This window comes from Mustela lutreola, chromosome 5 (genome assembly GCF_030435805.1).
Source record: "Mustela lutreola isolate mMusLut2 chromosome 5, mMusLut2.pri, whole genome shotgun sequence".
Classification (NCBI taxonomy): domain Eukaryota; kingdom Metazoa; phylum Chordata; class Mammalia; order Carnivora; family Mustelidae; genus Mustela; species Mustela lutreola.
The window spans coordinates 150,357,618-150,374,824 of record NC_081294.1 but is presented as its reverse complement, the minus strand read 5'-3'; the positions used below and the strand labels follow the sequence as shown (position 1 = coordinate 150,374,824).

Here is a 17,207-nt window from a genome sequence, read left to right as displayed (position 1 = left end):
ATTTATTTATTTGACAGAGAGAGATCACAAATAGGCAGAGAGACAGAGAGAGAGATGAGGAGAAGCAGGCTCCCTGCTGAGCAGAGAGCCCTATGCGGGACTCGATCCCAGGCCCCTGGGATCACAACCTGAGCCGAAGGTAGAGGCTTAACCCACTGAGCCACCCAGGCGCCCCGAGGAGTTTGTTTTGATCCTGAGCTTTGGGAAAGCCATCAGAGGGTTTTAATCAGGCAAGTGATGTCACTAGGGCCGAGGAGGAGCAAGAATGGGCACGGTTAAGCACCAGTGGTGACAGGTGATGGTAGCTCACACCCGGAGTGGCAATGGAGGCAGAAGCGTCAGGCGATGATGACGTGTGCACAGAACTAGCCTAGCCTGCCTGGGAGAGCACATTCCCACAAACCCCGCCCCTTGGCACTTGGATCATAACGATAAGTGCTGGCATCATCGTTTTCCCCCTCACGCACCAGTCTCTGGTCACTTCTAGGAAGTGGAATTTCCCATCTTCGCTTTGCAGCTGAGGAAACAGTAGTTCAGAGAAAGGATCCGGGTTGCCCGGGGTCATCCACGGGGGAGAGGGCAAAACCGGAATGAGAGCATCTCCGGGAAGAGTGGAGAGCTGGGCCCAGGAGCCAGAGCTTCCTGGGCTGGGACATTTGCTGGTTAACTCCACCGCACTCAGACTGGATTCCAGTGACTTCCGCGTTGCCAAATCCAATGGTCTCTTTGCCGCCCTCATCTTACTCTCTCAGCCGTCGAGCTGGCGTGAGCACTCTCTGGAAACGCTCTCTTCTCTTGCTTCCAGGACGCTTTGTGCCCGGGGTTTCTGCCAGCTTCTAGGCATACCTCTGTCTCCTGTCTCCTCGGCCAAGTGCTCCTCTCTTGCTCAGGGCCCGTCCTGAGCAGCTGTCTCTCTGAGCCCTCTCCGTCCGTGATCTCCTCCATTCCTATGGGCTTACACAGCGTCTGCGTGCCGTGATTCCCGAATTTGTGTCAGGCCCAGATGCTTCCCATGTGTTCCAGCCTCAAGGTTCCAGCCGCCCACTTCTGGACCATCTCCAGCTTGATGTGTCCAAAAGGAACTGGTTGTCTTCTACCAACACCCGCTGTGGGACCGAGGCCCTGCCTCTCCCGGGATTTCCCAGGAGGACATCCCCCTCCCACTACTGCCACCCCCGCCCGTCTCACCTCATAAAGGTGGCACCATCTACGTCTCTGCTCCAGGCAGGACCCACACATCCTCTCCCAGGCCCCCATCATGTCCCCGGGTTGTCTTCTACCTCCATCCATATGTCTGCTCTCCCCCCATCTCCTCCTACTGCATTAGCCCCACACAGCCAGAGGCTTCCTCCCCAGGTGGGAACTAAATCCTGTCCTTTCTCCAGTTAAAACTCTCCAGGGACACCTGCCTGGCTTGGTCAGTGGAGCATGTGACTCAATCTTGGGGTTGTGAGTTCGAGCCCCACATTGGCTGTGGAGACAACCTAAGAAAATGAAATCCTCAAACAGCAAAAACCCTCTTCAGTAGCTTGGCATAGCACTGATAAGAAAACCCAGCACCTTCCAGGGCCCTGTGTGCAGGGCCCCTGAGTGTCTCCCCACTTCCTCTCCCATGCTGCCCCCAGCCTGTGCCATCTCAGTTCCCTGAGCTCACTTGAGCACTTTTCCTGCTCAAGGCCTTTGAGTGTGTTACTCACGCCACCTAGAACCTTCCCCTGGGGCCTCAGTTCAGGTGATGTCTCCCCGGAGTTTCCCTGACCCCGTATTTGGCTGGGCTGCGGTTTAACAAAACAGCACTACAGACTGGGAGACCTAAGTGACACGAATGTATTTCCCCTACTTCTGCTCTCCAGTGTCTAAGAAGGAGGGGTCAGCAGCTTTGGCTTCTTTGACTCTCGCCCTGCTTTGTGACTGGCCACCTTCCTGCTGCGTCTTCCCTCCATCTTCCGTGCTCGCACACCTCGTGGTGTCTCTCCACAGCTCTTCTTAGAAGGACCCAAGTCTGACTGGCCCAGGGCCCAGGGCCCATTCTCCCAGCATCATTTGAATCACCTCTTTGAAAGCCCTGTCTCCAAATACAGTCACATTCTTCAGTGCTAGGTGTTAGAGCTTCAGCATAGGAAGTTTAGGGGACACAATTCAGCCTCTCCCACCCGTTTATCTAAAGGAAGGCCCTGTGTGGTTCTCTTGGGGGCACTTAGCAGAGTGATCATTCTTTCCTTGTTTTGGTTTTGGTTTTGGTTTGGCTTGGCTTTCAAGACCCACCGTAGAATGTAAGTTCCAGGAGGGCCAGGACCTGTTTGACTTACTGCTTGCACCCCACCCCCCAGCTCATTGCACAAAGAAGGCATTTGATAAAATTTTCTTTGAATGAAGTCAAATGACACACATGGCGTCCTGAGAATCTTCTTGTTGCTGGAAGGGCTCCTCGTTCCCTCCGGGTTTCTCTGTAGGACGCACATATCCAGGAGGAAACCTGTGGACAGCTGTCTGAGCAGTGCCCTCCTTTTTTGTCATAGGTCAGAAGCCAATGACCTGGCCCTGAGGCTGGCCCGCCAGTACACGGGACACTGGGACGTGGTGGTGTTAGACCAGTAAGTGCCCTTTCTAGAAGCCTGAGCTCACGACTTACTGGGGGTAGGCGAGGCTCTAGCCTTAAGTGCCTCGGGTGGGGGATGAGGGGCCTGGGCTCGTGGAGGGAAGCATGAGGACCTGGCCATAGAAACATCCCTACATGTACCAGGGGCCTCTTCCTCCCAGGGCCTCTCTTCTGGAAGCAGAGGATGCTTTGTAAGGAAGTGAGACTTGGCCCCACAGTTTAGATATTAAAACTGTCCTGACGGCACTGAGTGTCTGCTGTGCACGGGGCGCAGGCCCAGGGCTGGATCATTACCCCACTCAGGCTTCATTATAGTTCTGTAGGAGGAAACCCACTCCCCACCCCCCACCCCCAACTTCACAGAGAAGAGCACTGAAGCCACAGAGGCCAAATGATCAGTCACCATTACCTAGCTAGTAAGCGGCCTCCCAGGAGGTCTGGCTCCCAGGCTCCCAGGCCTGTGCTGGTTCCCAGCCCTAGGACTTGGGGGGCTGTGTCACGTTGGCCTGCCCTGAGGCTCCTGAGGTGGGGAGACTGTTGTTGGGGCTGGGCCACGGAATATGGGCCACCCGGGCCTGAGCCACTCCCCGCTTCTTCTCCTCAGCGCTTATCACGGTCACCTGAGCTCTCTGATCGACATCAGCCCATACAAGTTCCGAGACCTGGATGGCCAGAAGGAGTGGGTCCATGTGGTATGCACTGCCCAAGCGGGCACCAGGTCGGTGCTCCCCCCCGAGCCCGGATGACACGACGCTGTCACTCCCCACAGGCACCTCTCCCAGACACCTACCGGGGTCTTTACCGGGAGGACCATCCCAATCCAGCAGGCGCCTACGCCAGCGAGGTGCAGCGTGTGGTGAACAGCGTGCAGGAGAAGGGCAGGAAGGTAACATGTGTGCACAGTCCCCAGGAACGGAACAGCAAACACCGGGGCCCTGAGAGATCCTGGAACCAGAGCCCACCTTTGAGGAATCTAGAAGGTTTAGGTGTTCTGCAGAGAGTTTAGCTAAAGACCTGTAAAGTGGATGTGACGGGGCCAGGGGCCAGGGCTGGACTGGTGTGGGCGCGAAGAGGGTCCTTGGCGGAGATGCTGCCTGATTGCAGTGAGTGGGGATTGGCACTCAGTGGCCAGGGGTGCGGGGAGGAGAGGAAAGGCATGCTGAGCAGGGGGGCGGCCTGCAGGGGTAGACCCTCACCGGTGTGGGGCCTGGCTGAGCTGGCAGGAGACAGGCCCAGAGAGGCAGGCAGGAACCCTGTGCAAGGAACCACAAGGGATATGTCGAGGGGCTGGAGGCCACCAGGAAGGACTGAAGGGTGTTCAGAGGGAGAGTGACAAGATGGGGTCAAGGGGATGCCCGTGAGTGGAGCCGGCCCACCGCCGGGAGGAGGCCCCACACAGGGTATTGTGGTGGACAGGGAGCGCAGGGGCAGAGACTTGAGGGGTGTGTGCTCCAGGGGAGCCGTGGCCGGGGCCACAGCAGTGGCAGGGAGTCAGCGAGTGGTGTCAGGGCTTTCTGGAAGGCCTCCCTGATGCAGTGACAGCTGAACGCAAGATGTTCAGCCAAGACAAGCAGGCAGTGAAGCCAGAATGATGGGCAGGACCAGATCAGGGGAGCTTGGCGTGTGCGTTTCAGATGCTTAGCCTCCGCTTACAGAAAACCAAAAAAGCGAGGGCTCTAGGGGCAGCGGGGGTGGCTGGTTCCTACCCCATCAGCCCTCTCCCTGGGCCATAGTCTCTGCAGCAGGTCTGAGACATGACACAGCTTGGAGGTCATGGCTGGGAGAAATGGGATCACTGAAGGGGTTTAAACAGGACAGTGATGAGTTCAGTGACTGAGCTATGGATCGCCCTGGTGGCCGCTGGATGATAGACTGACTGCAGGAGGCATCCTGTTAGGTGACATCTGCAGGAGGTTGAGGCAGGTGTGTCCAGGTGGAGGGGAGGCAGGAGGTGCACAGATGGTAGAGAGGCAGAGGCCATGCTGACCGATGGATCACAGAGGGGGGCCGAGTTTCTCTCAGTGGGGTGATGGGAGGCACCAGGTAGGAGCAGGGAAGGAACAGGCTGATGAGGGAGAGATAATCTCCCAGTCATCTGGGACGTGCTAAGTATAAGGAGTCTGGAGAATCCCATGCGTTAAGAGTTGGTTTGCAGCCCAAAAGAAAACCTGGTCACAGACTAGCTGTGATCTGGAGCCCAAAGGGGCCACACAGCAATGCTGGGGACTCGTCCTGCTAGGAGCCAGCACTGAGCCAGCACCGGCAGGATGCATCTAGCATACCACCCAGTGTCTCCCCAGCGGTGTCCCCAGCATTCTGTCTCCTCCGCAGATCGCAGCCTTTTTTGTGGAGTCTCTGCCCAGTGTTGCAGGGCAGATCATTCCCCCGGCCGGCTACTTCCCCGAAGTGGCAGAGTGAGTAGCTGGGTGGGGGTGCCTCATGGAGGGCAGGGCTGTCCTGGGGCTTCCCGACCTTTGTTCCAAATTCCAGCCTCAGCCTGGCCTTTTGGCCAGAATTTTGAGAAGAAATGGTGGCCCCAGGAAAGCCAGCCACCTGCCTAATGCCCCCACCTCACTGCTGTCAGAGCCAGGATTCAGAGTCCAAGACTCCCCGAGCTCCCGGTCCGATCCCACTTACCGCAAACCCCGTCAGCCATCTGTCCTCTGCCACAGGCACATCCACAGGGCCGGAGGGCTCTTTGTCGCAGACGAGATTCAAGTGGGCTTTGGCCGAGTAGGCAAGCACTTCTGGGCCTTCCAGCTGCAGGGAGAAGACTTTGTCCCTGACATCGTCACCATGGGCAAGTCGATTGGCAATGGTCACCCGGTAGCCTGCGTGGCCACAACCCAAGCTGTGGCAAGGGCCTTTGAAGCCACCGGCGTCGAGTATTTCAACACGGTGAGTAAAGGCTCTAGGGCAAAGGAGCACTGTAGGTTCTGCTAGGCCCCACCCTGCTTGTCAGTGAGCAAAGGCCCCCGGCCTAGCACGGTGCCCCGAGCAGAGACTGCTAAAATGCTGTTGTTGGGGGTTACCGCAGGTCAGAGGAAAAAACATATGGCCTTAAAAACTAGCCTCAATCCAAAAGCTGTCACAAGAGATCGTGCCTTGTCAAGTATACAGAAAGAATACAAGAGGCTGCCCCTCCCTCCCAGCAGGGGCGACCCTGTCCGTGCCAGGCCTTGTGCCTCAGCCTACGGCAGATGTGTGCGGAGCGCCCCCTGTTCAGGTGGCGGTGGTCTGGGAGCAGGGTTGACATTCCAGTGGGAGCTTCAAGGAGGACATGGCTTCCCGGCCTTGGGGTAGGCTGGAGAGCTTTCCCTAAGTGAAAGAGGTCCTTGTGTTGGAGGAGAAGCCTGAGAGCAGCATGTGGTCACTCACTGGTCTCGAGGGCAGTGAGGAGCCATGGAAGGGTTTTCGCTGGGGTTAGAGGAGATGTGAAATACACTCTAGAAGGATCTCAGGCGATTAGTGTGGAGAAAGAACCAGAGGTGCAGGTAAAAGAGGAGGAGGCCCAGATCTGGGCACTGGCCACAGGGAAGAAATAGGAAGGGATGGTGTTTTAGGGGAAGAAGTACTCTCTGTGACTTCCCACAAAAAGAGCCAGTTTGAATTGGAGACAGAAACATGTCAGGATTGGGCAAGGTGGAGTTGGCAGAGAAGGTCGTGAAGTGTGAGGGCTGACAGTTAAGCAAATCCTCACTGGATGCGCAGGGGACACGCAGAGAGAGCCTCTGCCCAGCACAAGCTCCCTGTTGGGGGAAGACAGACCCACAGACACCGGATCAGGGAGGGGTGGAGAAGGGCTGGTTGGAAGGAGTGTGATGTCTGCTGTCAGAGAGCACGGGACACCACGAGGGATTGGGGGTGGGGTGGGAAGGAGAGAAGAGGTGTGGGAGGAGTAGCCCTGGGGGCAGGAGGGCTTATGTTGTGCTGGTGAAACAGCGCCCAGTGGAGTGAGAGCCTGCTTGTTTTGTTTCTTTATCTTGACCTGAAGTTCACATAGATTACAGAAACCTCTGTCCCTGCACGGTCCTCGCTCTGTGAACCGGTTAACTGGTTACTTTGATTAACCTCACAAGCATCCAAGAAGCCATCATTTCAAGTAAAAGTTAGGCCCTGGACTGTAACCTGCATCTACCTGTATGGCTGCTTCCCCCCACCCCCGCCCTCCCATCCAGCCCGATAATCTTCTCTGGGTTCATTGTACCTTAGAGTTAGTTTTGACCCCTATAAAAAGTGTGTAATACTGTGTGTTCTCTTAGGGGCTTTGTTTTTCCACCTAACATACTACTGAGTCGTCCACATGGCTTGTCACCAAGGTGGGACTGATACTGCACCACATGAACATGCTGTCCCTTCCTGTTGATGCACTTTGGGGTTGTTCCCAGGGTTTTCACTGCTCTAAACTAATTTTACAAGTTTGTATTGTGCACACGCAAGAGTTTTTCTCCAGGATAGACCATAAAGTGGACTTGCTGGGTCATGGTCTGTGTTCATTCCCTGTTTTTAAGAGATAGTGATGTTTGTTTTCCAAAGTAGCTCACAAGTTAACTACCGGTGGCAGATAGCGATTCTTTGGGTCGGCTTCCTCTCAAACACCTTTTACTGTTCACTGGGCAAGTGGGGTGTAGAGTAGTATCCCCTCAAATTGGAGAATGGTCTTGACATGGCATTTCCTGGCTTCAGATTATGTGAAACATCTCTCTGTGTGGCTTTTTTTTTTCCCTCTTATTTTAATGTAATTCCAGTTAACGCACAGTGTGCTATTAGTTTTAGATGTACGGTGTAGGGATTCAACACTTCATACGTCACCCAGAGCTCTTCACAAGCGCCCGCCTTCGTCCCCTTCACTGATTTTGGCCATTTCCCACCCCCTCCCCTCTGATAATCAGCAGTCTGTGATTAAGTTAAGAGTCTGTTTCTTGACTTCGCTCTCTTTTTTTTTTCCCTTTGCTCATCTGTTTTGTTTCTTAAATTCCACATGAGTGAAATCATACAATATTTTGACTTTCTCGGACTTATTTTGCTTAGCCTCATACTGTCTGGTTTCATCCATGTCGTTGCAAATAGCAAGATTTTGTTCTTTTTTATAGGTGAATAATATTCCATTTCATATATATACACCACCTCTTCTTTATCTGTTCATCAGTCAGTGGACACCTGGGCTGCTTCCCTATCTTGGCTATCAGAAATAATTCTGCTATAGACATACGGGCGCTTGTATCGCTTTCAGTTAGCGTTCTGGTGTTCTTCTGGTAACTACCCCATAGTGTGATTGCTGGGTCATAGGGTTGCTCTATTTTTAAGACTTTGGGGAACCGCCATACTGTTTTTAGCACTCCCACCATTAGTGCATGAGGGTTCCTTTTTCTCTGCATCCCTATCAACACCTGTTTCTTGGGTTGATTTTAGCCGTTCCGACAGGTGGGAGGAGACACCTGCTGTAGTGTTGATTTGCTTTTCTCTGATGAAGAGTGATGTTGAGCATCTGTGCATGTGTCTGCTGGCCATCTGGATGTCTTCCCTAGAGAAATGGCTTCTGCCCATTTTTAAATTGGATCATTTGTTTTTGGGGTGTTGAGTTTTATAAGTTCTGTATCTATTTTGGATATCTTCGCATATTTATTGGCCATATGTTTCCTCTTCTGTGAAATGCCTGTTTTTGCTTTTGCCCATTTTTTGATTGAGTTACTAGAGCTTTTCTTATTTATTTGTGGGAGTTTTGTGTTCCTCCGTATATGCATTTGTTTATGTGTGTGTGTGTGTATAAAGAGGAACGCATGCATGCACACACACACATACATACACATATTTTTTTTTTTAAGATTTATTTATTTATTTGACAGACAGAAATCACAAGTAGGCAGAGAGGCAGGCAGAGAGAGAGGAGGGAGCAGGCTCCCCGCTAAGCAGAGAACCTGACACAGGGCTCGATACCAGGACCCCAGGATCGTGACCTGAGCCAAAGGCAGAGGCCCAACCCACTGAGCCACCCAGGCGCCCCATACACACACATATTCTTGATTTTAGTCCTTTGTTGATTGTGTAGGTTGGATCCCTCAATTTTAAGGGGATTCTAAGGTCAAAATAGTGAGGACCGGGGCACGTGGGTGACTCAATCAGTTAAGTGTCCCACTCTGGATCTCAGCTCAGGTCTTGATCTCAGGGTCATGAGTTCAAGCCCCGCATTGGGCTTCAAGCTGGGAATAGAGCCTACTTTAAAAAAAAAAAAAAAAAAAAAAGTATAAGGACCACTGCATTATTCACTTCTAAGTTTTTTAGATTTTTTTTATTGTTAACTTCTGACTAATGACACTGAGGTCAAAGGTCATGTCTTACACGCTACTTATTTTGTGAAATGTGTTGAGGTGATTTGTTACTTGATTATTCTACATGTTCTTAAGAAAAATGTATATTCCCTAAATGCAGAACTCTGTGAAATATCTCTTAGGTCAAGCTTGTTAATTGCGTTGTTTGAATCTTCTGTATTCTTGCTGGGAATTTTTTCTAAATAACCTATTAATAACTGAGAGCTGTGCATAGAGATCTCACAGTGATGAGAAACTGATCAGTTTTTCCTTGTAACACTGTCAATTTTTTTTTTAAGATCTTATTTATTTATTTGACAGAGATCACAGGTAGGTAGAGAGGCTGGCAGAGAGAGAGAGAGAGAGAGAGAAGCAGGCTCCCTGCCGAGCAGAGAGCCCGATGTGGGACTCGATCCCAGGATCCTGAGATCATAACCTGAGCCGAAGGCAGCGGCTTAACCCACTGAGCCACCCAGGCGCCCCAACACTGTCAATTTTTGCTTTATTTCATATATATTGATGATATACATATTTTTTATTTCTGTATGTTCATTGGGAATTGAATTTTTTTTTTTTTTTAAGATTTTAAGTAATGTCTCAGTCACTACCACTGAAATCAAGAGTCATATGCTCCCCTTCCTGAGGTAGCCAGGCAACCTGGGAATTGAATCTTTTTTTTTTTTTTAAGATTTTATTTATTTATTTGACAGATAGAGATCACAAGTATGCAGAGAGGCAGGTAGAGACAGAGAGACAGAGAGGAAGAAGCAGGCTCCTTGCTGAGCAGAGAGCCCCATGTGGGGCTCAATCCCAGGACCCTGAGATCATGACCTGAGCCAAAGGCAGAGACTTAACCCACTGAGACACCCAAGCACCCCATGAATCTTTATATATTTTTTTAAAGATTTTATTTATTTATTTGAGAAAAAGAGAGACAGCATGAGCAGAGGGAGAAGGGACAACCAGACTCCCCGCTAAGCAGGGAGCCCAATGCAGGGCTCAATCCCAGGACCCTGGACTCATGACCTGAGCCGAAGGCAGACACTTAACAACTGAGCCACCCAGGTGCCTCTTGAATCGGGCTCAAATAAATAAATAAAATTAAATTAAATTAATAATAATAATAATTAAATAAATAAATAATATGAATAATAATGAATAATTAAATAAATAAAATCTTTTTAAAAGTGTATCATACTTTTTTGTCTCTTTTAATCCTTCCTATTTTATTTTAGTGTCTGTATTAAAAGTATTTCATCCTGGGCTGCTGGGTGGTTCAGTGGGTTAAGCATTTGTTGGTTAAGCGTCTGCCTTTGGCTCAGGTCATGATCCCAGGGTCCTGGGATTGAGCCCCACATCGGGCGCCCTGCTCAGTGGAGCCTGCTTCTTCTCCCTCTCCCTCTCTCCCTGCTTATGTTCTCTCTCTCTGTCAAATGAATAAATAAGTATTATCTACCCCCCAAAAAAGTATTTCATCCCAGATATTTTCAGTGCAAGCCTTTATATTGCCTTCTGAAATCTTGCTTGCCTAGGAATATTTTTATCAGGGCCTCATATTTAAATATTTTAGCTAAATATAAAATCTAGATCCTCTGTTCCTCCAACACATTAAAAGTATATTCCATTGTCACCCTACATGTAGTATTGATGTAGAACAAGCTGAAACCATCCATTCTTTTTCAGTTGAAATATAATTTACATACCCATATAATTCACTCTTTTAAAAATGAAGTCAGGGGGCGCCTGGGTGACTCAATCGTTAAGCATCTGCCTTCGGCTCATGTCATGATCCTGGGGTCCTGGGATCGAGCCCCGCATCTGGCTCCCTGTTTGGCGGGGAGCCTGCTTCTCCCTCTCCCACTCCCACTGCTTGTGTTCCCTCTCTCGCTGTGTCTCTTTCTGTCAAATAAATAAAATCTTTAAAAAAACAACAACAACAACAATAAAAATGAAGTCAGAGCGCCTGGCTGGCTCAGTCGGAAGAGTATGGGACTCTCGATCTCAGGGTCGTGAATTCGAGCCTCAGGTTGTGTGTAGCAATGACTTCAACACATAAATAAATAAGCTTTAAATACAAATCCAGTGGGTTCAAATTCATGTGCAAATCAGTGGTGTTTGGTGTACTCACCAAGTTGTGCAACCACCACTACCACTACTGTCTTAATTCTGGAACATTTTCATCACCGAAAATGCAGCCCCATTAGCAGTCACCCCCCCACCACCTTCTCTCTGTAAGTCCTGGTAGTCACCTTCTTTCTGTCTTGATGGATTTACCTATTCTTGACATTTCATATAAATGGAATTACAAAGTGGCCTTCAGTGTCTGACTTCTGTCATGTAGCCCTAATACGTTCAAGGCTCATCCATGTTCCAGTATGAATCAGTACTTCCTTCTTTCTTAGGGATGAATGGTATTCCCATTGTATGAATGTGCCACATTTCACTTATCCCTTCTTCACTTAGTGAACTGTTGGTTGTTTCCCCATCTTGGCTATTATGAATAATGCTGCAGTAAACATTTGCATATGTGTGTTTGTTTGGACATGTATTTTCTGCTCTACTGAGTATATCCCTGTGAATGGAATCGCCAGATCATATGGCAACCCTAGGCTTAACTTCCTGAGGATTGACAGACTTTTTTCAAGTAGCTGTACCACTTGACGTGCCCACCAACCGTGTACCCTCGTATGCTCCAACTCCTCTGTATCCTCTCCAGCATTTGTAAGTTCCTGTCTTTTATTATAGCCACCCCAGTGAGCACAAAATAGTATCTCATTGTGATTTGTGTTTCCCTCATGGCTAGTGAGGTTGAGCATCTTTTTATGTGGTTATTGACTGTTCACATGTTCTTTGGAAAATGTTACTCACATCCTTTGCCCATTTTTAAAAAATTTGACAGAGATCACAGGTAGAGAGGCAGGCAGAGAGAGAGGAGCAAGCAGTCTCCCCGTGGAGCAGAGACCCCATGTGGGACTCGATCCCAGGACCCTGGGATCATGACCTGAGCCAAAGGCAGAGGCTTTAATCCACTGAGCCACCCAGGCGCCCCACCCATTTTTTAAATTGGGTTACTTGTCTCTTTTTGCTGAGTTGTAAGAGTTCTTTATCAGTATTAATCCTTATCAAAGAGATAATTTGGAAATATTTTCTCCCATTTCTGAGTTGTCTTTTCACTTTCTTCATAGTCTCCTCTGAAGCGCAACAAAGCTCCTCTTGTTGGAGGCTAATTTATTTCTTCTTTGCTTGCTAGTGCTTTGGAGTCTTATCTAACAAACCACTGCCTAATCTAAGGTCGTGAAGATTTACACCTTTGCCTTCTTTTACGGATTTTCTAATTTTAGCTCTTAAATTTGAGTCTTTCGTTTATTCGGACCTAATATTTTGCATATGGATGGGATGAGGGTAACTTGACTCACTTGTGTGTGGATGTCCGTTTGTCCCAACACCATTTGCTGAGAAGACTGTTTTATGCCATTGAATGGTCTTGGCACCTTGTAGAAGTTGACTAGCAACAAAAGCTAAAATAAGCAAATTGGATTATATCAAATTAAAAAGCTCTTTTGTACAGAGAAGGAAACTATCAATAAAACAAAAGGCAACATACTGAATGGGGGAAGATATTTGCAAATCAGACATCTAGTAAGGGGTTAATATCCAAAATATATACAGAACTTACACAACATAGGGTGCCTGGGTAGCTCAGTTGGTTAAGCAACTCACTTTGGTTCAGGTCATGATCCCGGAGTGCCAGGATAGAGTCCCGCATCAGGCTCCCATCTCCACGGGGAGTCTGCTGCTCCCTCTGACCTTCTTCCTCTGACCATGCTCTGTCACTCTCTCAGATAGATAAATACAATCTTAAAAAAAAAAAACTTACACAACATTAAAAAAAAGAACAAAACAAAAAACCAGTTGAGGGCGCCTGGGTGGCTCAGTGGGTTAAAGCCGCTGCCTTCGGCTCAGGTCATGGTCTCAGGGTCCTGGGATCAAGTCCCACATCGGGCTCTCTGCTCAGCAGGGAGCCTGCTTCCCTCTCTCTCTGCCTGCCTCTCTGACTACCTGTGATCTCTTGTCTGTCAAATAAATAAATAAAATGTTAAAAAAAAAAAAAAAACAGTTGAAAAATGGACAGAAGACTTGAACAGATGTTTTTCCAAGGAAGACATACAGATGGTCAACAAACATATGAAGAGATACTAAACATCACTCATCATCAGGGAGTTGCAGATCAAAACCACAGTGAGATCGCTGCCCACACCTGCCAGAATGGCTGTTGTCGGAAAGACAAAAAATAACAGGTGTGGGCAAGGATGTGGAGAAAAGGGAGCCCTCATGCACTCACCATTGGTGGGAAGGTACCTTGGTGCAGCCACTATGGAAAACAGTGCAGAGGTTCCTGAAAAAGTTAAAGTAGAACTTTAACTTTTGATAAACATATGACCAGCAATTCCACTTCTAGCAAGTTATCTGAAGAAAAGTAAAAGCAATCGGAAAAGACCTATGCCCTGCTGTGTTCATTGCGACATTATTTCCAAGAGCCATGATACAGAAGCAGCCCATCTCCAGGTTGATGAATGGATAAAGGGTGTGTGTGTGTGTGTGTGTGTGTGTGTGTGTGTGTGTGTGTGTGTTTGGTGGCTGAGCTATGCAAAAGGAATGAAATCTTGCCATTTATAACAGCATGGAGGTCATGTTGGTAGAGATGGAGATGGAGATCGTGATGCTAAGTGAAGTAAGCCAGTCAGAGAAAGACAAATACAGCAGGATTTCACACTTGTGTGGAATCTAAAAAATAAGTGATACAGAGTTTTCTAAGTTCTTTTATATTTTGGGTGTTAACTCCTTATGAGACATTATTTGCCTGTCTTCTCCCATTTGGTAAATTGCCTTTTCGTTTTGTTGATGATTTCCTTCACGGTGCTAAAGTTTTTCAGTTCAATATAGTCCCAGCTGTTTGTTTTTGTTTTGTTGTCCAGAAAGGTATTGCTAAAACAAATGTCCAAGAGGTTACTGCCTATTTTCTTCCAGGAGTTTTATGGTTTTAGGTCTTACATTTAAGTCTTTAATTCATTTTGAGCTTTATTTTATATAGGATATAAGAAAGTGGTCCATTTTCTCTAACACCATTTATTGAAGAGATTGTCTTTTCACCATTGTATATTCTTGCCACCTTTGTTGTAGATTAATTGGCCATGTAAGTGTGATTTTATTTCTGGGCTCTCTCTTCTGATCATCTATGTATTTGGTTTTGTGCTAGAACCATACTGATTACTGTAATTGGTAGTATAGCTTGAAACCTGGAAGCATGATACTCCCAGCTTTGTTCCTCTTTCTCGAGGTTGCATGCAAATTTTGTGGTTCCATGCAAATTTTAGAATTATTTGTCCCAGTTCTCTGAGAAATGTCATTGGGTATTTTGAAATCTATAGATTGCTTTTGGTACTATGGACTTTTAATAATATTAATTGCTCCAATCCATGAAGACAGTATTTCTTACCATTGATTCATGTCATCTTCAATTTCTTTCATCCTTGTCTTACAGTTTTGCAAAAATTTGTTCCTAGTTAGTTTATTCTTTTTGATGCAATTGTAAATGGGATAGTTTCCTTAATTTCTGCAATAGTTTGTTACTAGTAGGTGAAAACACAACAGGGGCATTCAATACCCAACTCTTGGTTTTGGCTGCGGTCATGATTTCAGGGTTGTGGGATTGAGCCCCACATTAAGCTCTGGGCTCTGCGGGGAGTCTGCTTAAGATTCCCCCTCCCCTTCCCTCTTTCTCTCCCACTCTCTAAAATAAATAAATAAATATTTAAAAAAAACAACAACAACAACAGATTTCTGTGCATTTTGTGTCCTGCAACTTTACTGAATTCCTTTAAACTAATAGTTTATGGGTGCTGGCTTTATACTTTTCTATATTGTAGTAGCTCATCTGTGAATAGTGACAGTTTTACTTCTTCCTTTCCAATTTGGATGCCTTTTATTTCCTTTTCTTGCCCCGTCGCTGCGGCTAGGACCTGTAGTACTGTGTTCAGTAAAAGTGGCAAGGGTGGGCATTCCGGTCTTGTTCCTGATCTTGAGAAAAAGCTTTCAACTTTTCATTGTTAAGGATGTTGTTAGCAGTGGGTTTGTCTAGGTGGCTTTTACTATGTTTATTATATTTATTTATATTTATTATGTTCCATCTATACCCACCTTTTTTAGAGTTTTTATCATGAATGGATGTTGAATTTTGTCAAATGCTTTTTCATCTACTGAGCTGACTGGATGATTTTATTCTTTGTCTTGTTAACGTGGTGTATCACATGGAATGACTTGCAGATGTTGGCCCATCCTTGCATCCTGGGAATACGTCCCATTTGATCATGGTGTTGGATCGTTTTGATGTGTTAGCTGAATTTGCTTTACTAATATTTCATTGAGGATTTTTGCATCTGTGTTCATCAGGGATACTGACTTGTAATTTTTTTTTTTTTTTTTACTATGTCTTTGATTTTAGGTATCACAATAATCCTGGCCTCATAAGTAAGTTTGGAAGCATTCCTTCCCTATCAGTTTTTTGGAATAAATTGAAATTTTGGGAAGGATAGGTGTTAACTCTATAAATGTTTGGTAGAGGGACACCTGGGTGGCTCAGTTGGTTAAGTGTCTGCCTTCAGCTTAGGTCATGATCCCAGGGTCCTGGATTGGGTCCCACATCGGGCTCCTTGCTCAGTAAGAAGCCTTCCTCTCCCTCTGCCTGCTGCTCCCCCTGCTTGTGCGCGCACATGTGCTCTCTCTCTCCCTCTCTTTCCCTCTCTGTCAAATAAATAAAATCTTTAAAAATAAATAAATAAAAATAAAAGTTTGGTAGCATTCACCTGTGAAGCTGTCTGGTCTTAGACTTTTGGTTTTGGGGAGTTTGGGGATTACTGATTGAATTTTGTTACTAGTAATAATCTGTTTAGGTTTTCTGCTTCTTTCTGGTTTAGTTGTGGAAGATTGGATGTTTCTAGGAATGTATCCATTTCTTCTAGGTTGTCCAGTTAATTGGCATATAATTGTTCATGAAAATCTTTTATGACCCTTTGTATTTCTGTGGTGTCAGCTGTAACTTCTCTTTTTTTTTTTTTTTTAAAGACTTTATTTATTTAAAGTAGGCAGAGACACAGGCAGAGAGAAAGAGCAAGGGAAACAGGCTCCCTGCTGAGCAGAGAGCCCGATTCCGAGGACCCCGGGATCATGACCCGAGCCAAAAGCAGAGGCTTTAACCCACTGAGCCATCCAGGTGCCCAGCTATAACTTCTCTTTCACTTCTAGTTTTATTTGGTCCTCTCTCTTTTTTCTTGACAAGTCTGGCTATAGATCTTTCAATTTTGTTTATTTTTTTGAGAACCTGCTCTTAATTTCATTGATCTTTTTTTTTTTTTAATTTTATTTATTTATCAGAGAGAGAGAGGGGAAGAGAGCGAGCACAGGCAGACAGAATGGCAGGCAGAGACAGAGGGAGAAGCAGGCTCCCTGCTGAACAAGGAGCCCGATGTGGGACTCGATCCCAGGACTCTGGGATCATGATCTGAGCTGAAGGCAGCTGCTTAACCAACTGAGCCACCCAAAGGATCAGGAGGCCAGGAGGCCTAGGATGAGCACAGGGGCGTAGTCTTCTTAGAGGTAAAGACTTTTTTTTTTTTTTAGATTTTATTTTTATTTATTTGACAGACAGATCACAAATAGGCAGAGAAGCAGGCAGAGAGAGAGGAGGAAGCAGGCTCCCCCTTCCTTTTCTTTTTAATCTCTATTTTTTTTACTTCCACTCTGATCTTTATTTTCTTTCTTCTACTAACTTTGGTCTTTGTTCTTTTTTTTTTCTTCCCCTCATTCCTTTAGGTATGAGGTTAGATTGTTGATTTAAGATTTTTCCCGTTTCTTGGGACGCCTGGGTGGCTTAGTTGGTTAAGCAGCTGCCTTCAGCTCAGATCATGATCCCAGAGTCCTGGGATCGAGTCCCACATCGGGCTCCTTGCTCAGCAGGGAGCCTGCTTCTCCCTCTGCTTCTACCTGCCACTCTGTCTGCCTGTGCTCACTCTCGCTCCTCTCTCTCTGACAAATAAATAAATAAAATCTTAAAAAAAGAAAAAAAGATTCTTCCCGTTTCTTGATATGATTCTGTGTCACTATATACTTCCCTCCTAGAACTTCTGTTGCTGCTTCTCATAGATTCTGGACCATTGTATTTTCATTTTTGTCTCAAGGTGTTTTTTTTAATTTCCTCTTTGATTTATTCATTGACCCATTGGTTGTTTAACAGCATCTTGTTT

The 17,207-nt window shown here is 47.0% G+C and overlaps 1 protein-coding gene across 3 annotated transcripts in view; it reads left to right on the top strand.

The window, feature by feature from the left end:
- Positions 1 to 17,207, top strand: part of PHYKPL (5-phosphohydroxy-L-lysine phospho-lyase) — a 36,678-nt gene that overhangs the window by 2,967 nt on the left and 16,504 nt on the right. For 2 of the 3 annotated variants that reach the window (XM_059175862.1, XM_059175860.1), the window contains exons 4-8: positions 2,520 to 2,594; positions 3,204 to 3,291; positions 3,369 to 3,485; positions 4,931 to 5,013; positions 5,272 to 5,497. In XM_059175862.1, the coding sequence (XP_059031845.1) occupies positions 2,520 to 2,594; positions 3,204 to 3,291; positions 3,369 to 3,485; positions 4,931 to 5,013; positions 5,272 to 5,497 (589 nt within the window). The remainder of the gene's footprint in view (positions 1 to 2,519; positions 2,595 to 3,203; positions 3,292 to 3,368; positions 3,486 to 4,930; positions 5,014 to 5,271; positions 5,498 to 17,207) is intronic. The other variant, XM_059175863.1, reaches the window with a different exon arrangement.